The following is a 27,266-nucleotide window of genomic DNA, read 5'->3' as shown; positions in this document are numbered from 1 at the left end:
TTTACTTAACTGGTGTACTGAATATTGTGTTGGGCCACTTTTATCATTGACATTGGCTTCTAGTATGCCCTGTGTTAGAGCAGAGTCAAGTTAAGGCAAAGCTGTCAAACGTTTCATTAAAAGTCTTTATGCATAAAGAGGAACTTCTCTCCATGCCTGTACTTTTAAAGCAAATACTTGCAGATTCACCTTGAAATGGTGACTCTTTTAAGGCGGTTTAAGCAGAGCCGATTCATTTGTTTTTATCTAGTTGTCAGACCATCACGAAACACATTTTAGCAGTAGCAAGATAATGTCAACAGAAGTTAATTCAGACCCAGATAAACTACAACATAAACTTACAACAGCAAATTTCTATGGCAGATTGCAACATGCCCCCTTTTTTAAAAAAACAAAACAAAACTCTTTCCCTTGCTTTAATTAATATTAAAATGAAATATTAAAATGAATGGAAAGGCAACTAGACAAACCACGCCTCTTGGTTCTTCCTGGTGACTGGGATGACTGCTGAAGGCCTGAGCAGGGGGCAATAGAAAATGTCCACTCTCTAGGCCAGTGTTCATCATCCCTGACCATTGGCTAAGCTGGCTGGGGATGGTGGGAGTTGTAGTTCAACAATATCTGGGGACCCAAGATTGAAGAACATTGCATTGCTGTAGGTAAAAGATATTGCTGTTGCTGTTGTGGATCCTCTCAAAATCCCCCCACCCCCATTCTAGCTACCCATACAATGAGCAGTGGAGAATTTATAACAGCCTAATGAAGGGATTGCCAAAAGCCACTTCTCTGCACAAAAAGTCAACTACCATTATGTATGGACAGTACAGAGCTAGATGAACCAATGATCTGTGTTCCTAAAGGAAACCTCACTGTGCCAGCAAATGGGACCAGGGCCCTACCACCAACTCAAGGTGTAGCCATGGTGGTGCCCTCCAGATGCTGTTAGACTACAATTCCCATGTCCATGATCATTGGCTATGCTGGCTGGGGCTGATTGGTGTCAGAGTCCAACAACAGCTGGGGGCACCACATTGGCCAGCCCTTTTCCTACTCTTAAGAGAATCCATAGCCCATTGGTTAGTCCAGTCAACTTCTTTGTGGTATCTTCACAGAAGTCATTGCACCTCTTATTTGACCTCTGTGGAAGAAAGGCAGGATAGAAATGTTAACGATAGGGACCACTCGCTAGCTAGCCAAATTTGCTGCCCATTTTGTTAGTTAGACCCCCACCTCTTTCAAGAAATGAAGGGGCAGACTCAGATCCATGAAATAACCCCCTTTTGCCTAGGTGAAAGAGAGATTTCTGTTAAAAGTGTTTGATTGTGAACAGAACTTTTTGTTTTGTCTGTAGAACTCAGCGGACCTGGAGCTGCCTCGTATCAGGAGTGGCTTGGTAGCAAGCAAGGTATGAGATCAAGTCTCTCCAAATGGGCATCTGGGGCTGGTTGTGTGTGCATGTGTGTGTGTGTGTGTTTTGCTTTGGGATGCCTGAACTGAGTTGCAGTCTCTTCTTCTGCTTTTCTCTTCCGTTTTCTTTCTCTAGTGCAAAGTTGGGCAGCCAAGGCCCACCAAGTGTCGTTCGACTGCAACTTCCATCAGCCCCAGCCAGCATGGAGAATTGTTAGCAATGATGGGAGTTGTAGTCCAACAAACCTAGCAGGCCACAGGTTCCCCCAACCCTGCTCTAGCGCTTCCTTTATTTCTGTTAATAGGCATGTGCTCTTTTGTATGTCCCCATCCCTGCAATTCTGCAGCTCCTCCTCCCCTCCCTTCCCCCAGCTATGCTGCCAAGCTTCCAAATTCCATTGTTTTGGATCCAAAAAGTGCACACGTGTTATAAAATTTCATTTTCCAACTTGATTGTACAATTAGAAGAAGAAAACAAATTAATATTGAATTGTGCTTTATAGACTTCCATGGCTAGGCTTTGTGTGTGCATGTGGTTGGGGATCACTTTGTTGTTATTACTGATGGGCTTATTCAGGCCTATCCAAACCATACTATTTGCCTGTGGAAATATTACATGCTGAAGTATGTTCTACAATGCTTGAGGATCAGAGAGTGTCATACTTTCACTGTAGGGTTTCAAGAAATAATATTTTCAAGGCAAACTGAGGATGGCAAAATCCAGAGTTATTAACCTCATCATCATCATCATCATTTATTTATTTATACCCCGTCTGGCTAGGTTTCCCCAGCCACTCTAGGAGGCTTCCAACAAAAGATTAAAAATACATTAAAGTGTAGGCAGGGGTTGCGTGGATTCTGCACATTGCAGGTTTGCAATGCAAGTGAAATTAAAACCATAGAATCTGTTTTTATTCGCTGCTGTGCTGCTTTTTGCTTTACATTTGTTCTGGTTTTGTGTTCTTATTTTCATTCTGTAGTTATAGGCTGCCTTGAAAAAATGTTCTGGGTTTTTTTATGAGACAAGGTATAAATATGAACCAAATTTAAATGGCAATTAGATTTTTTAAAAAATGAAAACTAGAAGTGATCTGTTTATTTTGAATTTCATATCCCACCATACTTCCATCGTGGAATTCAAGGCGGCATATGGAAGATTCACAAGAGGTCTTCCATTCAGGCAGTTACTATAGACTAAGAACTACTTAGTTTTAGCATGTTCATTGCTTTGTGTGCTTTCAGACTGTAGTCCTGGCCTTGGTGATGAGACCTGCAACAAAATGCTGCAGTGTAGAGTGTCCCTGTTCAGGAGTCACAGGAACATAGGAAGATAGCTGGCCATCCAGCTCCATATTGCCTACATGGACTGGCAGCATCTCTTCAGGGTTTCAGGCTAGCAGTTTCTCCCAGCCCTACATGGAGGTGCTGGGGACTAAACCTGGGGGTTTCTGCATGCAATATAGATGCTGTACCACATAGCTGCTTTCCCTGTCCTTCCCAAAGTCCAGACACCCCATTCCATTCCTGTCGCTACTCAGTTTCCCATATCTCCCCGCAACACTCAATCAACATTCTGTGATCACTGAGCATGCACATTCTGATGTTTAGGGGTCCCCCCAAAAAAGATCTTTTATACTTCTGTAACCCTTGAAGACCCATCAAGGCTGCTGAAGACTCTCTCTTGTGCATGGGTAGAGCTGTTTTAGTTTCATATCCAGAAACTGCTTGCTGGGTGTGGCAGAGCTGCTATGCCAATGTAGCAGGGGGGTTGGTGTGGTGCAAACACACTAATTGAGCCAGTGGGACACCCCTGCCAGTATGTTTGCACCACAGCAACCTCTCTGCTGCCTGACCTGCCTCCTGGTAAGCAACAGTGACCCACCTGCTGGGAAGCCTAGTGTAATGACTCCTTCCCCACCTGGAGAGCCTCTGCTGTTCATAACCAACAGCACTCACCTCCAAATATTGGAAATCAAAGGAATAATGCAAACTAGGCCTGATCTTTTTATTATTTATTTATTTATTTATTTATTAGATTTGTATACCGCTCATAGATCTCAGGTCGGTTCACAACGTAACCATGGAAGACTAGCTTCACACTTTGTGAAGCATGAGTTTAAGGAACTCTCCTCACCCCCATTTTAATTTAATCAAGACACTGTCATTGATTATAATTTGTGCATTCCCATTTGCCAACGGAGACTTCCAAAATGAATGCTTAACAATGATTAGGTATTTACTGTAGTCAATAAAGGAGAGGGGATGTGAAAAGATGAGTGTAAAAGGACCAAAAGAGGAAGCTAGTTTAGATGGAAGAAAAAAACAACACACACACAAAAACACAATCTCAGCTGGAGAATTCACTTGCCTGTGTCTTTGATTCAAAGCTGGAGGTACATCTGTTATTGGAGAAGAAGGACCTCCTGATTGCCCAGCCGTTGCAAGAAAATTAAACCCAGCAAAAACAATAAAACAAAAGGATCTTTTGTTCTGCTTTTTTGACAATAATGTAGGAGGGTCACCGTTTCAGCTGACAGCAGCCCTCTCTCTTGTGTTACAGTCACATGTTCCGGGTCAGCAGCAGGGCAAAACCTTGACACTGTTACTGATGACTGGAACTACGTTAAGATAATTATTTCCCTTTATCTCTTTGCTGTAAGCTCATGATAAATGGAATTCTGGGCTGGAAGGAGCATATCCCCCCCCCCCAGCTGCTTATTAATGCAGGCTTACCCATTCAGACTAGGGCAAGTCTCTCGCTGGCATCTGTGTTGGCTTCAAACCTCATTCTGGGCAAACAGGCATTGGGGCCTAAGGCAGAACCACAACACTAAACTCTGCCCAGGTGGTGGAATTGTTGTACCCGGTGCTGAATCATTCCCAGGTGACTTGTGGTAAACGCCTGATTCGCGGTTCTGCCTAACAAACCTTCTACATCTCGTTCATGGCGACCGACTGGATTTCCTTCAGGGAGGGAGAGCATGGGCACATTTAAAAAGCATGCACGCCATATGTGCATTGCATGTGGTCATCCTGCATAAATCCATTTTGCTGGGTTTACACATGACATTAAGCTGTTCTAGGTTATGGTTTCCCAGTGCACATATGCTGCTTGCACATGCAGCAAAACAGGCACATTGCACACATCTTCCTATGGAATCCATCATGTTGCCAGTGGCTCTGAACTAGTAGTGGCCAGCATGGTGCCTGTGAGTGCCATGGTGCCCTTAGTGTCTAACGCTGATGCCTGCAAAACCCAAAGCGCTCTCTCCCTCAACTACCCAGATGTGTGCCCATGGGCCTATAAAGGTTGATGCCCCCTGGCCTGAGCAATTCCTTTGCAGGTTAGTTGCTGCACTTAGCCTTGCCTTTACACTGTGTATACCCTCCCTTGACCTCTGTCTGTGCTTTCTTGCCCATAACAGGACCCCATAGAATGTGGGATACAGGCAGGTCAGAATATGGTCCTCTAGTCTCATCTTAGTCTAGTGCAGGGGTCGGCAACCCAAGGCCCATGGGCCACAAGCGGCCCCGGGGGGTCATTTAACCGGCCTACAAGCTGCCCCCAAACCGAGCCGTCCACTTGGCGAGTCCCCACATGCTGCGCTAAACCAGCATGGCGTGGCGCAGGGACTAGCTTCCGTGGCGCCAGAAATCGCATCTGTGCAGACTCCGGAAATTGTGTCTGTGCAGATGCTTCGGGTGTGCGATCCAGCCCACGGAATGATCTCCACTGGAGTGAACCAGCCCAGGCAAGGTAAACCTTGCCGATTCCTGGTCTAGTGGCTAGGAAGGTAAAGTGAAAAAGAATAATCAGGTAAAGGTATGGGCAACCTTTTCTCAGCCAAGGGCCAAATTCCCTTGAGAGTAATCTATAAGAAGGTCACATGGCAAGGAGGGGTGGGCAGGGCCAGAGTAAAAAGTGAGGTAGGGGCACCCCGTTTCCTCTCTCCCTGACTCTCTTTTTGACACCCCTTCTCACCCCTTCCCTTTTTCCTTCCCACCCATTGGGCTGGCAGGGGAGGGACAGGTTGCTGTCACCCGAGGGACCAAACCAATTGCTTGCCGAGGGCTTTTTGATTGATAGGTGTATGGAATTAGGCAGAGGTTGACAGGTGGCCAACCTGCAATCTAGAGATGGTTTACTGGGAAAGATAAACCGAGAATCATTGAGGTCTGCCAGCACGTCTTTCAGCCCCTGCTCGTCAAACTTTACAACTTTTGGGCGTGTGTTTATGTGCGTGCTTGCATGCTGTACAACACCCCCCCCCCCGAAATGTAATGTGTAAAAAGGCCCTGAGGTCTGCTCCCTCTGAGAATTCTATGTACAGTCAAGAAGGGCGGGGTTCATCGTTTTAGGACACTTCGTTCTTAGCATGAGCAGCTAGTACAGTTTTCACCTTCCTGCCCTCAAAGCATCATATGTGGATGTTATCCTATATGTGAATCTTGCCTGTGGTAAGATTCTGAGATGAATTCTCGGAAACTACAGATGTGAGGGTGGATAAATTCGTGGGTTGAACTTCATTCTGTCGGTGAGTAAGCAGAAGCACATATGATTCTCATATCCAAAGATAAAAGGTTTCCTATAGAGCAGGGGTGGGAAACCTCAGCACTGGGGACCAAGGGCAGTCCTTGGTCATGCCCCTCTCCAGTCCTGCTATGTACCCCAGGTGTCTTTGCCTGGCTGGAACATGTCATTGAACTCTGATACTGCCTCTGGCTTGCCTGCATGGATGATGGAGAGGGATGTATCTGAATGTATGTGAATGAAGCCTACTGTGCGCAGGCAAAATTTAGATTTGTTGCTCCAACCACCACTGGAGTGTGACCCTGGGAAGGTTGCCCAGAAGAGGATGTGAAAAAGATCCCTGGCGCCTGCCATGGAGAGTTCTGGGCTTTTCCTTACACATTAATTGGGGCCCATTAACTCACAAATTTGGAATAGATTTCCTATAAAACAAAACATTGTACGTTGATGGAGATGATTTGAGTGTTTTAGTTTTTTAATTGCATTCTTGCTTTGTTATCTTAAGGCCTTTTTTCAGTATGTGCCTTTACTTTCAATGGACATAGGCTAATAGTAATAATAATAATAATAATAATAATAATAATTATACCCCACCCATCTGGCCGGGTTTCCCCAGCCAATCTGGGCGGCTCCCAATCGAATATTAAAAATGCAATACAGCATTAAACATTATAAACTTTCCTAAACAGGGCTGCCTTCAGATGTCTTTTAAAAGTAGGATAGTTGCTTATTTCCTCGACATCTGATAGGAGTCCTCCATACCAGCCCGCCCCCTGTCCCCCAAGAACAGTACTTCTGTCTTGAGGAATAAACCTCAATCTGTTAGCCGCCATCCATCCTCCAACCACCTCCAGGCATTCACATAAGACCTTCACTGCCCTCACTGGTGCCGATTTAAAAGAGAGGTAGAACTGGGTATCGTTATGATGATTATTGCACCTTAGGGGTGGATGTATATTCAACGGTCCCAAGAATTCTCAGTTTGACCGTTCTAAATCTTGAGGCAGCCAAACTGGAACACTTTCAGGTATTGTGGGTTACAACTTCTCTGACCATTGCCCATGCTGGCTGAGGCTGATAGGAGCTGGTGGGAGGTTTAGTTCACAACATCTGGAGGTCACTGTTTTGACTACTATTCTACCACTTGAAGTCTTCTTCTGGAATGTGTTTATGCTCGTCGCCTGTTCTGTGACAGTCTTGTAAGAGCCGTTCTTTGCATAAATAGGATGCAGCCATTCGCCTTCAGCAGTAAATAGGTTTTGCAGACCTGTCGTGCACTGTGCTGTGGCCTTTCTTCATGTTTTTAGCTTCAAGCTCCAGCGAAATGTGACTGCCACAACTTCCTTTTATAACAGCTTGGTCATCTCCCAGAAATTATGCCATAATGAGCTTTGGTTTATATGTTTTACCTGTCTCCTCATTAAAGTGCTATCTTTTCAGAAGAGGCGCTTTGTGTGTTGAAATATTGCATGCTTAAAATGAAGGCAGGTTTATAAGAATTTAATGTACTTGGGAGCCAAGGTTTTGCAGCTTTATGGCGTAGATGTTGTAACAAAGGACTTTATGGGTAGGGTGTGCTATATTTTACCCAAGCAGTTGCTCAAGGAAGGGAAAAGAAAAAGAAAAAGAAACCTTAAGCAAAAGCCTTCTGGTCATGCAGGACAAACTCTGCACTAAACAGCCACACCCATTTGGACTGAGCTGGTACTAAATCCATTGGTCTTAAACAGCTATATATCCTCCCTCATGTTTGAACCCCCTGCTATGCCAGCTTGCTTGTTTGAACATGAGGCTGAGGATGTAGTGAATAATTGAACCGCAACCATTACTGGCTTGCTATTGTGAGACACAGCTGACGTGCTGTATATCAGCATTCAATAGGAACAGGGAAGCTGCCTTATATTAGGTTGATTGTTCCTCGAGCTCAGTGTTGTCTGCTCTGACCAAGTTCCACTCTCCAGGGTCTTGCCTATCATCTGCTTTCCTGATCTTTTTCTCAATTGGAGATGTCAGGGACAGTAGTGGCCAGCATTGGGGGGGGGGGGTGGATGGTGCTCCCCTGACCTCAGTCTGTAGTGTTGCTGCTGCTTACCAGGTGGATAGAGAGGGGAGAGAGAAAGTAGGCATGGTGTAAACTCAACAGTGGGAGTGCTGGACTTAGCTCAGTTGGTGCATTGGCAATGAGCCCACCTCGTCCATTCCTCTCTACCTTGCATTAAACAACAGTGATGTGGCCGACTGGAGGTCATGTTAGCTCTGCTGCCTCACCACACTTGCTGGTTGAAGATTGAACCTGGGACCTTATTCATTCAAGGCCATGTGCTCTACCAGACTACTGCTGAGTTATAGTTCCTCCTTTTAATGTTGTGTGTTAACCATATAACTCTTGAATGTCCCATGGACTGCAAGAAGATCAAACCTATCCATTCTGAAGGAAATCAGCCCTGAGTGCTCACTGGAAGGACAGATCCTGAAGCTGAGGCTGCAATACTTTGGCCACCTCATGAGAAGAGAAGACTCCCTGGAAAAGACCCTGATGTTGGGAAAGATGGAGGGCACAAGGAGAAGGGGATGACAGAGGGCAAGATGGTTGGACAGTGTTCTCAAAGCTACCAACATGAGTCTGACCAAACTGCGGGAGGCAGTGGAAGACAGGAGTGCCTGGCGTGCTTTGGTCCATGGGGTCACGAAGAGTCGGACACGACTAAACAACAACAACAACCATAGAACACTAATGGAAGACCACTCTCCCGCTCGCCATGCAGGGTTTGTGATTGTTCTTTGTGTGTAAGAGACTCTGACATGTTGGCCTCCTGTCTGCAGTGGTAGATTCCAGACGCAGCTTTGCCATCTCAGTGAGAACTATGTCTAATTGGAAAAGAGAGTGGAAGGGAAACCTCCAGGGTTGATGTTGTCAAATTTTCAACAGAGGCTACAAATGGTAGTGGCAACTGCACAGTTCCTCTCTTAAGAGATATCAAAGGCTTCGCACACACTGTTATCTGACAGCTGTTTTAACACTGTTGACAAACCACCTGCCTTGTTTTAATTAACTCCTATAGGGAGAGTGCACATGACCTGCAGAAATCAGACGCACTTAGGTAGTGGGAAAGATGTTGCACCACTGGAGGAATGGGAGACACCCCTAGTGATTGATGTGCTGTAACAACTGGCATTCATACTTGTAAGAGGGACAGTCTACAAATGGTACCATTACTAAGTTCAATGTGCTGGTTTTGCTGTATATACAGTTTTGAATCGGGGTACCCTTGAAAGATCATTTTACCCATCTCAATCAGTCACTGTGCTCTGCAAGTGGTGGCCTCTTGCAGGCAGTGTTAGAAACTCAGATATATAAGCTAGGTGCCAAATGGTTCCTTAAACCAGGGTTGCAGTCACTAAAAAGGAATGCCTAGTTGCCATTTGGGGGCCAGATGGCTTTAAAGTCGTATTTTTCAGTAAGACTTTTTGGTTCCTGAAATTCGTTTTGATTGTGCAGATAAAATGTCACGGATTGAATTCTACAGGATGTGTTGTTAGTGAGTGAAAACAGGCACAATCCAAGGATCCCTAGGCATGCACCTCCAGATGGTGGAGACGTTAGGTGCCATCCTGGCACCCGGGCATCTTCACTTGGTCGCAAGTGGTCGATAGCCAGGTGCAAAATGTGCTTGGCAAATTTTGAGTGCTGCTTGTAGATACCAATTATTGGGAGGCCTGTTTCACATATTGTAGGAATTGGGCCTTCAGTGTGAAGAACCTACCCTTTGGAATTCCCTCCTGTTAACAGTTAGGCAAGTGACATCTCTGCTGTCATTTTGGTGCCGACTGAAGACTTCTTCCAGAAAGCCTTTTAATACCTTTCTCAGTCTGTGTCTGTATCGGGATTGTTTTTAGACATTTTAATGGTTTCTCATTTGTGTCTTTGCCTCCCTGGGCTTCTTTGGGAGGAAGGGCAGGATATAAATTAAATTATATCATTACTCTTACTATTGTTATTGTTATTATCATCAACAACAATTTCTCACTGGTACTTCACTGGTGGAATTGACCATTTTTTATATTAAAAAAATAAGTCCCACTTGCCATTTGTTGTAGATGCCAGTCTACACACTCTAATGTAGTGGTTATCATGTTTGTCTCACATGAGAAAGGTGTCCAGTTCCTACTGCTCCATAGTTCTGTGGACTCCAGTGTGAATGGGGCTGCTGCTGGCTGGGGAGGTAGGGTGCATCTCTTGCCACACCCACACTATACATAATTTTAAATAATATCATATCAGTTTAAACAGTCATGGCGTCCCGCAAAGCATATTGGGAACTGTAGTTTGTTAAGGGTGCTGAGAGTTATTAGGAGATTCGTATTCCCCTTACAGAGCTATAATTCCTAGAGCGGTTTAACAATCAATTCCTCTTCCCAGGGAACTTTGGGAATTGTAGCTCTGGGAGGGTAATAGCAGTCTCCTAACAACTCTCAGCTACCTTCCCTCATGGACGAACTTCCAGGTGCCATGTACCTGTAGTGGGTGATGCCAGAGGCAAGACTGGGTGGAGCAGTGGCTACAACTCTTTAACAGTAGGCTACATTTCAGATAATAAAATCCAGAGATTTTTACATCCCTCCTGCCAACAGCTTTCTTCCATCCATACAAGCAAGAGGCGCTATCACAGTTCAGGGATACATTCCAACCTGGCAAAAGTTGAGTTTTGAGGGCAACATGGAGAGGAGGCCTGGGAGGCTGCATTCAGCCCACAAGCCAGAGGTTCCCTATCCTGGTTATACTGATTTAAGAGGAGGCATAAGTTTGGTTATTGATCTGCCCTTATGGAATATTCACACAACCAGTTTGCACAAGTGTATCTAGTAATGGATTCAGTTTCAGGGTTCATCTGATGTATGGATTCATGTGTGATCTGCTGCCAAGCTTCCCTTTCCTTGCATCATGCAAATAATTTTGCTGTTCCTAAAAGAGAGATCTCTGTTTTTATCTAACATGGGGCATTGCCATATATGACCCTGGGCCCTCTTTGAATCTCTTGCCCAGTCCTAACACTGGTGGATTTCTCTTTCCTTCTTTTTCTGGTCACTTTAATGCCTGAGAGATCTGTCATAAAGACTGCAAGATACCCTCTTTTTAAGGTCCAAGGGTTCTGCATTGTTGTTGGTGTGCCAGCAGATTTTCATTGTATTTCTCTGCAAAACAAAACACCAACCCTAGATTCATTATAGGGAGGAAAGCATATGGGCCTCATTAATGAAGAATTACTGTGCTCCATCTCATTTTTGCAGCTCACATGAGGGAAAGGGGAAAAGGAAGGAAGAGGAGATATTTTCTGTTCTTTTGCTTATTCTTTTCCCTCAAAGAGAGGCAGAGAGAGATGCCTGCCAGCCTCTGGCTCTCTAAATTGGTAATGGTTTCTGGAAGGCATCCAGGCTGTTGTAAATATGAACTTTTGTCAATATTCCCCAAGCTTCCATGGACTCTGGGGTGGGCTTTATTAGCTGAAGGTCACTCCATTATGTTCCTCCCTCTCCTGAGACCTTTGATTCTTTTCTGAAAAGGACAGCCGCCATCCAAGGCCTCAGAAGCCAGCTTTCCCTTTAGCAGTGCTGGAGCTGATAAGCCTAAGGCGCATATTTCATCTATCCTCCACTGCTCTGCAAAGACAAATGGTATTTATAATCCTGGTTTCTTCTGGCTGAACAATGGCAGAGAGTGGTGGGTGGGAGGAGAGAGGGAGCGTATGTAAACACACTCCCCCCCCCCCAGATACAGGCACACTGAAATGACTATCTTTAAGCCCCTTCATCCATTCAGAGGGCCTCAAGGTCTTTGCTTGTGACACCTTGCAGTCACAGAGGCTGCCCCATTAGGGCAAATGGGGCAGTTCCCCACCTGCTTGCCTTACAAGCAGTCCAGAGAGTGGTCCTCCTGGCTGTCAGTTTTCTCCCCCATTAGTCTCAATGTTGCCTTTGTAGATCTTAAAAGAGAGGAGGATGGGGACGACGACGACTATAATTTATAGGCTCTGCCTGGCAGTGGCAATAGCTCTACCTAGTGCTGGCCTCCCTGCCTTCCACCCCACCAGTTTCAGTGGGAACCAGCCACCACTGATTTAAAGGAGCCAGCCGTGCTGTTCCACCCCCCCCACCCCACTGCTGGCATATGTCCATTCAATGAAAAAGACCCACACAGTTGGGCCCCCAGTTGAGTCCTTTAAATGGTGTCCCAGCCAGGAGAAGCCACTGCCAGATAACTGGCCCCCACCCAGCTAGGGCAATCTCATTAAAGGATTGCCATATTGGCAGAGACCAGGGCCAGATATTAATTTAAAGCCAACGTGTGTTTAAAGCAAGGATGGCTCTTTTCACCCATCAGCCCTAGTTAGCAACACCAGTGGTCAGGGATGATGGGAGTTGTAGTACAATTTACATCTGGAGGGCCTCCCATCCCTGTTATCTAAGCAAGTACAGGGTTTCCATTCTGTTCAAGGCGGAAAAGATTATTTAAGGGGAGGAGTAACTACTGCATGCAAACAAGTGGAAGTGAACGAGTCTTGGTAGGGTTAGAATTGGATCAGGTTACTGGAGAGGAGGCAGCAGGTGTGAGTGCGGGAAGCTGAGGTCACAAGGGACTTTTTGCTGCTAAAGAAGGTAGATGTCTTCCTTTCTTTGTAGAATTTCCCAGCTTATTACTGTACACTGAAATTGGGAATCAGTCAGGCTTTGGTGGAGAGGAGGGAATTATATTAAACTTGAATGAAGGGGGAAACGCGGGTGGCCATCAGAGTCTGTGGGAGGCGGGGGGGGGGCAGTTCTTGCTTTTTTCTCTTCTGTAACATTGTGGGTTCTCTTTAGCATGGGATGAAATTCAAAACTTTTGTTTGCTCTGTTGGAAAACTTAAGAGCTGCTTTTCTCAAGCAGCAGAGTAATGGGGATGGGCTGGTGGGTGGGAGAACAGCCTGAAATTAGATGTATACGTTCATGAAAAGGAGGGTTTTTATTTTTTTAAACGCTAATACCCTCCATTGTTCTGGTGGCTGCACTCTTTGTATTGCTTTACTTAACACAAACAAAGAACTCATAACCACTGCGGTAAAAATATAATCCAAGCATTTTAAGTCAAAACTTGAAAATCCCACATAAAGGTGTGTCTTTTAAAGAGCAGTTTAAGAATTGCCTAAACAAGCTCAAACAGACTGTTCTAAAGAAAAGGAATACCTGGTGGTGTTCTCTAGAAAGGTATTGGGGCATAGGGAAAGGTGTGTGTGTGTGTGTGTGTGTGTGTTTCATTTATAGCCCACCTTTTTCCAAGAAGCTAAAGGTGGTATACATGGTTCCCCCCCCCCCTCATTTCATCCTTAAAACAACCCTGTAAGGTAAGTCAGCCTGAGAGGCTGTGATTGGTCCAGGGTCACCCAGTGAGCTTCATGACTGTGTGGGATTTGAATCCTGGTCTCCCAGGTCCTAGTCTGCCCCTCTAATCACTACAACACACTGGCTTTCTGTCATTCGGTGACAGCATGTAGAAGCAACAAGGATGACTATTAAGGGGTTGTCGTTGAGGACACATCTGCACGATACATTTAAAGAACCATTATATTATTATTATTATTATTATTTAGGGAAGTTTTTAATATGACATTTTAATGTATTTTTAATATTTTTTGGAAGCCGCCCAGAGTGGCTGGGGAAACCCAGCCAGATGGGCGGAGTACTATTATTATTATTATTATTATTATTATTATTATTATTATTATTCCACTTTAACAGTTATCCTGGGAACTGTAGCTTGTTATCTGTGCTGACAGTTGTTAGGAGACCCCTATTCCCCCCACTCCCAATAGTTCTACAATTTGCAAAGTTTCCTGGAAAGAAGGCTTGATTGTTAAGCCAAACTGGAACTGTAGCTCTGGGAGGGGAATAGAGGTCTCCTATTTTTAAAAAATCAATTTAAACAATTGGATGAAACCAAATGTCAGTGCAGCTTTGAAATCAGTGGTTAAAATCTGCTATTTTGAAAGGTTCAGTCCACCATCTTGATTTCAAATAGTATATTCAATTGTATCAAAACAGAGATGTAAACCTGCTCCTTGATCTCAGGAACCATCATGCAAAATTTGGTTAGGATATCTTAAGAGTTGTCAGGTGCCTAGCAAACAGACAACTTTCCAAAACACATATATTCCTATATTTTATATGTGTCACAGACTTAGCCACAGTAAATTGTATATCTTTCTAAGCCAGTTTTACTTGCTATCCAGCATTTTCAGTATCTTGCAAAGCCTAATCTTAACATATCTTGTAGTTGTATAGATTGAAGAAACCTTTAAAAGTAATAAAATTCAACGAAAATGTCACATTCTTTAAAATAATTAGGTCAGCGGGAAGACTTGGCTGTAATAGCCAATGAACAGAGAGCCATTCCAGAAATAAATGCTTCATAACCTAGCAACATTCTTTACGTGCTTCTTAGAAATGCTTGAGAAACCAACGGGTCACTTCTTTTGCCCAGAGTGCATGTTCCTTCTTGCACCTGAACAGGGAAACAGGAAAGCAGGGAGGAGAACAACGCAGAGTGCTTGTAAGTTCCTTTCAAGAGCTTTGCCCTGAGGGCATCCCTTAATGAGCCATCTCATTCTATCCAGCTCCAAAAAGAAGACAATAGTGGCAGGTGCTTTCCATTGTCCTTGGGCAACTTTAATCTTGATCCATTCTTAATCATCTCCAAGGATTAGGAAAACAAAAGGTTTTAGCATTAGTTCTCTTCCACTCCCAAACTTCAGGTAATTCCATTCGCATGTTGCATCTCTGAATCAATTGCTGTGCTTTCCCCTCCCTACACCCCCAGACATATAAACAGAAGGGGGTTAGGGTTATGTTGCACCACACAAGTGTTCCTTCACACTTGTGCTAGGAGTGGATGGAGCTATTGGAGGAAATTGGTCCTTCTCCTTGCACTGACCCAGGCCTGTCTTGTTATTCAGCCCAGCTGTGTTTTGATCTTGGAGGGTTGTTTGAAGATTAAATTGAGAATTCTTTTGTTAGTATTAAGTGCAGTAATTTTGAATCTGCTCAATGTTATTTAAGTGTGGGAAACGTTGACTGCCTGGCCCATAGGCGTCTGAAGTTGCCATTATGCAGCTGTGCTGCTTCCAACATTTGTGATAAATATGTAGGCAAATAAAGAGTGCAAAGGCATGCTCTAAAATCATTTCCGTTTCCCCCTCCCAGATCTCCAACTGTGCCTCCTGCCCTCCCCTGTCATTTACTTTTCATGTGAAAACTTTCTTTAAAATCAGTACAAAGAAAGTATTAGTGTATGGCCAAGCAAAGGTTAACAGCTGAGCTTGTTGGAGGCTCAGGAATAGGGAACATGTTCTGTATGCAGGAGGCCCCAACAGAGCTGGGAAAGACTCCTCTGTCCGAAACCCTAGAGCTGGCACAACTTAGCTGAGTTAGATAGACCAGGCATGTCCAACTCCCAACAGACTGCAATCTGCTCACAGTATAAAAAGACCAGCTGTGATCTACTCATTGTCATTGCCAGGAGTTGTTGAGCTTCTTTGTTTTCCTTTTCTTGGTTGTACTTCATGCCACAATCGACCTGGGACACCCCCACAACCGACTGGTCGATCACAATCGATCTGTTGGACCAATCGTATAAGATACCTTCCTGTGCTCACTTCTGGTTGACTATGAGTGCCATTCAGCAGCTATTCCCTACAGACAATGGGAATGCTTTGGAGGCAAAATCACTTGGCTGGCTATTTCTGTGCAGCCCTTGTGGGACAGGCAAATCTCAGAAAAATGAACTTCATGCTGTGTTAAGAGTGGGTGCCTCCAGACTGTCACTCCTTTTGGTTGAGATTCAATCACATGCCAGCAAACTCAGGTTGCGCAATTAGAGTTGTCCTGTGCAACAAGCCCACTTCACCTAAATACCTGACGTTTTGTGATAAGGAAGGTAACAGGAAAATTCACTGAAAGTGTGGCAGAACATTTGCTTTGATGCAACGGCATCCAACTTCCCCGCAAACAAATAAAAATCTTCATTAAATAGCCAACATCGTCCCATCTTCCTGCAAACAAATCAAGATGTCTCTCTGTATGTATATGAATTCTAGGTGTTTGTATGAGAATGCAAGTGTTTTATATGGGTTTTTAATGGTATGGTGTATTTATGGTTTTGTTTTTAAATGTAGACCTCAGTTGTGCGTGATTTGGTGGGAGTGGTGGTGCAGGCCAGCTTGGACCCCGTGATGGCCTGTGGGCCAGAGGTTCCCTACTATGTGCTAGGATAATCACGCTAAGAGTTTTCACTGCAGGAGACAAAGGCAGAAGAAGATAGAAGGGTGAGAAGCTGCCCTTTGGAGACATACGTTAAGTGGAGTACAGTGGTACCTTGGTTTACAACCATAATCCGTTCTCGAGGTCTGTTTGTAAACCAAAACAGGTTGTAACCCAAGGTGCTCTTTTGGCAATGGGGCCTCCAAAAAAAAATTTGTTCGTAATCCAAAAAAAATGGGTTGTAATCCAAAAAAAGGTTGCAAACCAGGACACGCACTTCTGGGTTTGACGTCTTTGTAATCCAAAACGTGTGCAAACCAAGACGTATGCAAACCAAGGTACTACTGTAGATCGGTCATGTAAGGTAGCCATACTGAGCCTGAGTTTTTTCCCCAGCACAGAACCTTCCAGGTCAGGTTTCAGAATGAAGCTTATTGAGCCTCCCTCTTCCACCCCCAACGGGCATGCGTGCAAAGTTATACTGCACCACCAGCTTCTTTGGCTCTCTTGTGGTTTAGAAACAATATGAAGTTCAGCAACGCTACCCTTTTTATGTGGGCTAAGCATACAATATATTTGAAGACATAATAGTGCTGCCTGCCAAGAAGGAAGAACAGCCACAATAAATAATGCTCCACCTTAACTGAAAAGCTCCTTGGTTAGTGCACCTTCTGCTTTGTTGTGTTTAGGCTTCCCATCGGCGTTTTAACACTCTCACACTTAGAAGTCACTAGCTAGGCAGTTGGTGATGGTTGCAACACCTCCAGTTGTTTTCATTACCATCCTTCCCCTGGAGAAGAAGTGGCACAGAAAACCCAGGTTGATGCTGTGTATGTGTCTCTACTGGGCATTTGTCATGTACACACACGTTCCAATCCACACCCCTTTATTTTTGCAACTCAGTAATTCTAGGCTACTCAACAATGCACCCTCCAGATATTGTGGGCTACAGTTCCCAGGGTTCTCGAACAACAGCCATGCTAGCTGGGGCTGATGGGAAAAGTAGTCCACAACATCTGGAGGGGGCACCATGTTCAAGTACTTGTGTGCTTTTGACTGCAGTTCTGCTAAGGACAGGAGCCACACAGGCAGATGGGTGGGGACAGAGCAAACCACAGCTCTGGCCATATCTGTTGTTTCTTTCTTCTGCCCCCCCCCCCATTTAAAATTGTCTTGTGTTAACATGCAAGAGCCGTGCTGCCGATCTGACTAATGGCGCCTGCCACATTGCAAGTATGCAGTCATTAGTTGGTCCAATTCATGCGCACGGAGCTAGGCGGGCAATGTGTAAACGCATGGGGACGCAAGAGAGAATAGGAGGCTGGGCTGGGGAAGGAGGGAGGGGGAGCCCAGTAATATAGTGACAATGCAACATAAGGTAGTTGCGCTGGAAAACTTTCTCCTTCATTAGCAGGGATCTGTTGAGTTTCTGCTCACATTAGGGTAATTAACACTAGTACAGATTGTTGAACATCTGTGCAGTTTAACTATATGGCTGGCTCCCAGGCTTTTAACAAGGTTGTATGGAGCCAAAAGCGGAGCAGAATGCAAAGCCCACACAGTATTCATTTTACCAAAATTAGTATTTCTGGATGAAAGCTGATGTTACAGCATGACAAGGATAATTTTTCCCCCTCTGCTCTGGTCCGTTGCCAAATTGGCTAATGATCTGAGATTAGTGTTAATAAATGTATATTTTTAAAAGGTTTTTTTTTGTTGTTGTTACTGTTCTGAAGTGGAAGCTTCTTTCCATTTTTAAACATGTTTTTTTCTTTTAACCTACGTGGGTGTTTTCTGTTTTAATATGCTTTTAATGATCTACAAGGAAAACCCCTAGAAGAAATTGCTCTTGGAGCCTCTGCAAGGGGTGGTTTTTTTGTTTTGTTTTTTGCTTGCTGGGATGTATCTGTTTTATGATCTTGACAGCAAAACTGCTGTTTTAATTTTTCTAGTCTTGTAAATGCCTGTACGACTGCATCTAGCCGTTGCTGTGTACACTGGGAATGGCTTGTTTAAGTAAAGAATATAAACGGCTCTGTGTTGCAGCTGAGTACCTTTGAATGCATATGCAAGATGGCTTAGAATTAACAGCTGAAAGAGATCGAGCAGTTTTGCATCCATGGAGGTCCTGTCAAGCCCTGTGAGGAACTTAAAATAAGCATTACAAGAAATAGAAGGTTGCAGCTGAAAACAGCGGCTCCATGTTGAACAACCACTTCCAGAGTACAGCATTTCCCATGACCTGACACCATTGCACCATTGGCTGCAGCAGCCAGTGATGCAAAGCAAGCCACACACACATCAGAAACATAGCATGGTAATGTCCAGCAGTGCAGTGTGTTGTACGAGACATTGCAGTGTGGTGGGAAGCTTGGCACAGGGCTCCCATTTTTTATTGTGGGCCAGCAAATCAGCATTTAGGTTTAAGACTGATAGGCCTTGAGGTTTGATCTGAAGTCTCAAGGTTTTAGACTCCTCCTCTGGGTCTCTAGTGAAAGATGTAAAAACTTAGGTTAAGGAGTCAGGGTGATGGGGTTAGTAGATAACTCTTAAGAGAGTTTGTTGTTGACCCTACACTCTTAAAACATCAGACTTCACCCTTGAGCCACTATTCACAGCCAGGCTTTGCCCCCTGATTCAACCCCCCATATGTTTAGAGATTACAAGGCTACAATATGCCCCTTCAACTCTGACTGCAAGGCTCAGCTTCCTGGATCTCCCAGGGATGGAGCTTCAGAAGATCCTACGTAGGATGAGAGCTGGTCCTTCTGTGCAAACCCCATCAACGCGCCACATACTACTGCTGTTATATTGGAAGCAGGAAGTGTAGTGGAAAGCCATCGCACACAAATGGAAACAGCTGATTTGGGTCAGGGTTGGACACTGCCCTTGCAACACACAAAATGGTGTTTGACCACAGAGAGGTAGTTACTTCACCCGTCTCTGAGTATCTGGACTACTATAGCAGTTGCAATATAGTAGTAATAATTTAGAACAGGAGTGCAACAGATGGGCAACATAGCAGATCAGATCCATGCCGACGGCAGTCTGCATGCTTGCTGCTTATGAGGTGAATTCAAAAAGCACTGCTGTTGTTGGTGTTAAGCTTATTTGGAGGAGAGAAAAGAAAAAATAGCTAGCTATCTCCCACTTCAAGCACATATGGAGCAAATTTGCTAGAAGGATGAAGTAGAAATGTAGATTATATAGTCACATTTCCCATGAGACTAATTCCCTTAACAGCCTTGGATTTGACAGTGTACACAGAGAGGTGTGTGTGTGTGTGTGTGTGTGTGTGTGTGTGTATAAATTGTAGAGTTGGAAAGGACCCTGTGTGTCATCTGTTTATGCCATTCGGCTGTCATCATGCCAGAGAGGTGAAAAGCCACGTCTAGAGGGTTTGAGAAAGACAGTGAGGTCCACTCCATGCAATACACGAGTAACTGAGCAAATAAAACCTGACATTACAATTCGTGGACAACAACTATATCTGAACTTGACAGGAGTCAATATCCCTCTGTGAGCCTCCTCAGCTCCAAACCATTTGCGGTTATCTGACTGTTTTCAGAAAATTGTTTTAGCGCTGCGCTTGCCATATTGATGCCTAGAAATGCCAAAGGTTTTCCATTTTGAATAAAAGCATTCCTTCTGAACTGCATCCCCATGGAATGTGATAAATTTTCCATGCCAGCTCAACAATGCGCTATCAACCAGGCATCAAGAGTTCAAACACTGGAATCTACTTTACACTGAGTGAGGCCATTGGTTCATCTAGCTTGGTGTGATCTACACTGAGTGGCAGCGGCTCTCCAGGGTTTTAGGGGGAGATTTATCCCAGCCTTACCTGGAGATGCTGGGGATTGAAGCTGGGACCTTCTGCATGAAAATCAGATTATCTACTGGGCTATATGGCTTTTACCTTGCTCCATTTACTTTTGAAACGTTGAGCTGGGGATTTTGTTGGAACCTTAGGTTTTGATATTTGGAGCCACCTTTATAAATGAAGCAAATTATGTAAGGGATTCCCCCCCACCACCAAATATATTTATACACAAGGAAATAGTTCTTCATTCTTGGGCCTCCAGGCACTGTTGGACTACAACTTCCATCATCCACTGTCAGTTTAGCCGGTGGTCAGGGATGATGGGAATTGCAGTCCAACACTTTCACCTAGGGTCTTTCAATGAAACTGAATGTTGGGAGATTCAGGCCAGACAAAGGGGAAGTAACAGGATGCATATGACATTCACTACTGCAAGATGTAGCGATGGCCACCACCTCAGATGGCTTTAAAAGAGGATTAGACAAATTCATGAAGGATAGGGCTGTCAATGGCTACTAGTCATAATGATTTTTTAGTATCTTCCTTTGGTTTCTGGGGAGCATAAGTGAGTATGTGGGAGTTGTGCTGTTGTGCACCTGTCCTGATTGTGGGCTTCCCATTGACATCAGGTCAGCCACTGTGAGAAGAGGAAGCTGGACTAGATGGACCCTGGGGATGTTCCAGCAGGGCTTTTCTTACAGTGTGGACTGTCTGCTTAAGAAAAGCCCGCATGTAAACAGCTGCTGATGTGTAGGCTTCCCCTGTACAGTCATACCTCTAGTTGCGTTAGGTTCAGGTTGCAGATTTTTGGGTTGCAAACATGGCAAACCCGGAAGTGTATACTTCTGGGTTCCGCCGCCTGCGCAGAAGTGTTCTGTGTGCTTCATGCATGCACAGGAGCACTCTGCACACTTCGTGCATGCGCAGGAGCGCTCTATTGCGTCACACACACACGCAGAAGCGGCGCTCTACTTATGGACTTTTCAGGGTGCAAAAGGCACCCCGGAACAGATGGCATCTGTAAATAGAGGTACCAATGTACAGACAGTCTGTGCCCATGGCTTGTATCCAAGAGTAAAGCCACTGAAATTAATGAACATCAGTTAGTCATGGCCATTAACCTCAGTGAGTCTACTCTGAGTAGGACTAGCTGATACTACAGTGATACTACCTGATGTACAGTGGGGACAAGGCCAGCAATGTTTTCCATCTAATTGCATGATGCTTTCCTTTGTGTAATTCACTTTTGAAGGCACTCATGGTGTACTGAATACCCACAAAGACTGGAACCAAAAGGTTGCATCCAACTAAGTTCTAGAGTAGTACTATTCAGATTAATGGATCTAAAGTTAGCCATGTCCATGAATTTCAATGGGTGTGCTCAGAGTAGAACTAACATTAGATAGAACCCAAAGTACAGAAATGTCACAATGACAATACAGAAGTGTTCAGTCGTAGCACTTTCTTATTCTAAATTAAGTTTTGTCCTTTAACCTCCCCCAGGATTCCTGAAACGAAAACATTAACCAAGTCCAGGGCCACAAATGCAGGTTTTCAGATGGGGAGATGAATCCGTAAGGTGTTTTTTTAAGCCTCGTGGTTTGACTTCAGCTTAAAAAAACAAGTAAAAGGCAGATATGAAGGAGGGAGAGGTTATATTGTGGGGAGGATTAGAGCTCTGCTCTGTTTGTGGAGGAAGTGAAGAGAGAGTAGTATAGAGGGAGATGTATTGTGCACTTAGGCCGACAAAAGGAAGAAGCTGAGTTGTAAAATGAAACCCGCAGTATTAGCTGCGTCCATCAACTTTGCTTGCCAGAGAGTTCGGTTTACGTTCTCCTGTTGGGGAGTTGGAAGCTGTCATGGAACAGTTTATATTCCAGCCTGCTCTGGCCTTGAATTATGCATGCCCAATTTATCATGCCCCCAGCTGAAAAACTAATTATGTCCCTGGGATATATTTACTAGAAATTGTAGTCTGCTGTGGTGCGGTCCCCAGGGTGTCCAGAAAAGCAGATGAGTCGGAAGTTACTGCTTGGTCCTGCCGCCCACCCTCAAGCAACTTAGCTGTGGGCTTTCTGAATAGGCCTTGGGATTGTTGATAAGACACTTCTTGTTTTGTTTTGTTTTGAACGTTTCCTCACTAAGGACTTCTATCCCTTTCGTTTTCCCATCTCGTTTTCTTACGCTGCATCAGACATCAGCAGCAGGCATGCGGCTCTCAGCAGTTTGAAATATATTAAAACAAAAAATTGCAGGGATACGACCATGAGAGATTTGCTAGAGGAAAATGGCATGCTGTGTTCTGAAATGTGGAACATTGCCTTCTCTAATGTCTTGTGCTTGGCTTTTGTTGTCATCTAAAAGTCTGCCCTCCCTTGAAATTATGAGCCTCTCTTAATCGCCATCATTTGAATGATGAATGGGAGGCAGGATTTATTTCCCCATCGAAAAAGGAATGGTGCTTTGTTTTTTAAGTGCATCATCCCTGCAAGTGCAGTGACTGGCAAAAGGGCACAGAACGCCCCCAACCCCAGTTCTCAAGGAGAGGCTGTCATCAGTCAAAATCTGCCCTTAAACGTAGAACGGAACCCTGGAGATCACCAGGAAGGAGGGGGGATCATACTCTTGATTAAATTAATAATAATTTCAACTCTGATCAGGATGTTAGAAATATAGAAAGCTGCCTTATACTGAGTCAGACCATTGGTCCATCTAACTCAGCATTGTCCACACTGATTAGAGTGGCTCTTCAGAGTTTCAGACAGGATACTGTCACAGCCTTACCTGGAGATTTCTCGGATTGAAATGGGGACCTCCTGTGTGAAAAGCAGATGCTGTACCACTGATCTTCAGCCCTTTTTCAATGGTAGGAGGCTTTGGGGCAAGAGCAGGCAACCTGGTACCATCCAGATGTGTGTTGTTTGTTGTTTAGTTGTTGAGTCGTGTCCGACTCTTCGTGACCCCATGGACCAGAGCACGCCAGGCACTCCTGTCTTCCACTGCCTCCTGCAGTTTGGTCAAACTCATGCTGGTAGCTTTGAGAACACTGTCCAACCATCTCGTCCTCTGTCGTCCCCTTCTCCTTGTGCCTTCCATCTTTCCCAATATCAGGGTCTTTTCCAGGGAGTCTTCTCTTCTCATGAGGTGGCCAAAGTATTGGAGCCTCAGCTTCAGGATCTGTCCTTCCAGTGAGCACTCAGGGCTGATTTCACGTTGTTGGGCTGCAATTCACATAGCCCAAGCCAGCATAGCCATGCTGTCAGCAGTTGGTGGGAGTTGCGGTCCAGCAACATCCAGAGTGCATCAGATTGCGTACCCATTTTCTGGCGTTGACTTCGATGACAAAAGTAGTGAGAGCAGGAGGGGGACATTTTAGCAAGGCCAAGGGGAACAACATGGTCGTTTTACAAGTCTCCACCCTATAATAAGCACACTTTGTAATAGGCAAACCCCATTTTAAAAAAACACTTCTTGTCAGTGTCAAATGAGGCAAAATCTCTTAAGACCATTAGTTGCCACTTTCCAAGATGGCAATTTGATCTCTAGATAGCCTGTGACCATCCAAAGAAGCATGTTAATGGAAGAGGACAGATTACTCTGGGTTGTCTCCAATGTTGTGCTAAGTTAGTCATTTAGTGTTCTGCTGGAGAAACCTTTTGCACCAGCAGAACGTTGTTGTGAAAGAAAATGTATACACAGATTGCTGCTAACTTAGTTGCACAACGCATTTCAACTAGTGCAGTTGATGTACTGCATTCCTCTGCTGCACAACAAACTCATCTATCCACTAATGCAGGAACCCTTATGCTGGCTGACAATATTTGTAATTTATCTGGTCTCATAAGCTAAGCTAAGGGGATGCAACATCATAGCTGAGGTGAATTAGTGGTGCAATTATGTAATTTTAGACTCTGGACAGTGGTCTTATGGGCCAGAGCAATGTGTGGTAATGCATATTACTTCACTTATGGTAAGCTCACCCTGCTGTGTTTGGGGACCCTCTTGCTGAGTGTCGCCTTGGCTTCCTGCCCCAAACTCCTGCCCTGATGTCACTACCATGGTCAGGCCTTATATGGAAATTCTTGGGAAACTATTCTAATGACTATATTTCTTTAGTGCTGCAAATTATAGCCAGAATTCTATAGGGGAGAAGGAAACAGAGATGGGAATGGGGGAAAATATGAGCTCTGCAGAGCTATTACGTAATAAAAAAATTAATTAATTATTAAGTCGTTTTTTTACAAGCGACACACACTTAACTGAAGGAGAAGACAGCACAGGAGAAAGCATGAACTTGCATCTTTATAAGCCTTCTGGGATGCTTGCCAGCTCCAATTCATCTGGAGAGGTTCACAAAGTTCCGTATTGTGGTTTTTAATTTGGCATTGCTTGCCTTTATCGATACAGAAGCAATGTTGAAAAGCGGGAGTGTGGGTAGAGAAAGGCTACCTGTTCAAGTAAATTGAAACCATTGTGTGTAGGTTGGGGATCAATGAGTCTCCATAGAGCAGAACGAAGTTGGAGAACCTCAGGCCTAGAGGCCAAATGCGGCCCCCAAATCATTTTTGTCTGGCCCTTGGGACTCTTCCCACGCCACACCCCTCATAGGTCCTGCTCCACTTCCTCCTTGAGTGCTTGCCTGGCTGAAATGTGTCCTCACACTTGCTTGGATGGTGAAAAGTTGTGTTTAGAAACTCACGCTTGCTTGGATGGTGAAAAGTTGTGTTTAGAAACTGCTGGATGCAGCCTACTGTAGCAGAAGTGAAGAGATGCACCTGTTGCTCCACGCATGTTTTTTATTTCTGGTCATGCCCACTGCTGGCATGCAGCTCCCAGAAGGTTACCCAAGAGGGACTGTGGCCCTTGGGCTGCAAAAAAAAAATGTTCCACACTCCTGGAATGGAATTGCATATTTTATTCTACTCCTGGCCTACAGGTGCGTGTGTGTTTGTGCACGCACACCCCTCCATCCAGGCAGATGGGAGTCACTGTTTTGCAGTTCAAGCACACATTCCAGCCAGGGAAAATCTGGCCTCTGTGCCAGAGTAAGCTGCTTCTAATGCAAGTATCTTCAACTTTTTCAGACACAGGACCCACTTTGAACCCAAACGGGCCTTTGAGGACTCATTTCTTAATCTTTTACCATATATCTGCTTGGTGGTAGTGCTCGTGGTCTGATCCAGTGGTCTAATGGATGAGATGTCTGCAGTGCATTTATTTCTTTCTTTATTTCCCCAGGTGAAAGCTAAAGAAAACTATAAACAGTGTTAGGATCATGATTTCGTATGGACGAGTTTTGTATGTTAATGATTATTTATTATTAACTCTGTTTTACCATATGCACCTATCTGCGATCTTGTCTGATGAGGAATGGAATTGAATGAATAATTGCTCTCAAGGAGCATGTGCTGGAGAGGGATGCCGCCTGGGGAGAGGGGTGATATGACCTAGGGATAATCCCAAGGGCCAGATAGAGAGTCCCAGAGGCCAGATAGAGCGATTCCTGCCATTGAGTTGGAATTTTAAGGGTGCAGATGGGATGGCTCCCTTTTCATGTTGTCATGCATGCATATCCCTTTGCAAGATATGGCTTTAACCATTAGTTTAGAAAGCTTAAAAGGAGATTAAACAAACTCATGGAATTTAACTTGATCATGTGGTCAGCTTCAGCAGTCAGCAGGGGGCTGGTGGTCCTGCCTTCATGCTCTGGGGGCTTTGTAGAGGCATCTGGCCGAGCACTGTGGAAAACACAATGCTGGACTAGATGAACCACTTGGTCTGATGTAGCCGGGCTCTTTTTTATTCTTATGTGTTTGATTGCAGGAGTCAAGCTATGAATGCAAAATGTCAGCAAGAGAGAGAGAGAGAATATGTGCAGTGAAGGCAGAATAAGAAATAGAGTTGAGAATAGCTCTCTTGTATTGTAGCCTTGTGGTAGTCAAGAGGAAAGAGGGAGGCTGGGGAGCAGACTCAAATTGCACTTTCCCCTGTGATAGCAATTTCAGTGGTAGCCAGATAGGCGTCTGTGGATACTTTTGCCCTTTCATTATTCAGGAATGAGACACATTAGCGAGTCCAAGTTAGCACTCCCTTGCTAGTGGCTCTATTAGCTTGCTTAATGATCTTCCTAGGCTTTAAATATCTACAAATGGGTATTCACAAGAGCTTGAATTTGGGAATTGGCCAGACACATTGCAGATGTCCCCAGCAAAGCCACCCAGGCTCTACCTTCAATTTCCTTTTCACATACCACGGAAATAACCCAGCAATTTCATGCCAAGCGAGAAAAGCACACAACACTTCAGAATGGCAAGCTTTCCTCATGTTTCTGAGAGGCTGCTTTCACCCCCTGGAAAGACCCAGTCGTGCCTCTTGTGGCCCTTGCCATATTTCTTTCATTGTTTGTCCATTGGGGTTTCCACTAGCTTTGCCTGCCGGCTTATACTCGTCGCTCTGTCTGAAATGAATCCTAAGTGAGCCAAAGACTTCTTCTTTTTTAAAAAACATACTGGGCTGAAGGCCTTTGAGCAGCCTTAGATGGGGCCTTGGGCTGAGGATTTGGCTGCAGAATGAAAACATTATTCTATATACTAGTAGTACCTCGGGTTAAGTACTTAATTTGTTCCGGAGGTCCGTTCTTAACCTGAAACTGTTCTTAACCTGAAGCACCACTTTAGCTAATGGGGCCTCCCACTGCTGCTGCGCCGCCGCCGCGTGATTTCTGTTCTCATCCTGAAGCAAAGTTCTTAACCCGAGGTACTATTTCTGCATTAGTGGAGTCTGCAACCTGAAGCGTATGTAACCCGAGGTACCACTGTAATTGAAGTTTTAGGAACCTGAGAAGAGCCTTGCTGGATCTGGCCAAAGAGTCCATTGTTAGAAACTCAGATATATAAGCTAACCGCCAAATGGCACCTTAAACCTAGGTCATGGTAGCCACAACAGAATGTTTAGGTGCCATTTTTTACAATTAAAGTTGTTGTTGTTTTCATTCATTTCATTTCAACACCACTTTGTATTTTGAAGAAAAAACAATTCAGAGCAGTTTACAATGCTTTAATACACCAAATAAAACAATACAGAATAAGACAAATTCAAGCTTCAAGGAAAATATTTCAGACCCATCTCTAAGTGACATTTTCCTTTCCCCACATTTATTTACCTACTTAATTTATATAACTGCCCCATAGCAGAAGTACTCTAGGCAGCCAGTG

At 44.5% G+C, this 27,266-nt stretch overlaps 1 protein-coding gene across 12 annotated transcripts in view; it reads left to right on the top strand.

Moving 5' to 3' along the window:
* The window catches only part of FBRSL1 (fibrosin like 1), a 779,020-nt gene that overhangs the window by 616,251 nt on the left and 135,503 nt on the right, over positions 1-27,266 (top strand). For 11 of the 12 annotated variants that reach the window (XM_080985048.1, XM_080985053.1, XM_080985051.1 and 8 more), the window contains exon 6: positions 1,352-1,405. The exons of the other annotated variant lie outside the window; for it this stretch is intronic. In XM_080985048.1, coding sequence (XP_080841174.1) covers positions 1,352-1,405 — 54 coding nt within the window. The remainder of the gene's footprint in view (positions 1-1,351; positions 1,406-27,266) is intronic. 12 annotated transcript variants of the gene reach the window in all.

This window comes from Podarcis pityusensis (assembly GCF_964106645.2).
Source record: "Podarcis pityusensis genome assembly, chromosome: 16".
In the NCBI taxonomy this organism is placed as follows: domain Eukaryota; kingdom Metazoa; phylum Chordata; class Lepidosauria; order Squamata; family Lacertidae; genus Podarcis; species Podarcis pityusensis.
The sequence above is the reverse complement of the archived record's forward strand: the minus strand, read 5'-3'. Positions and strand labels throughout refer to the sequence as shown.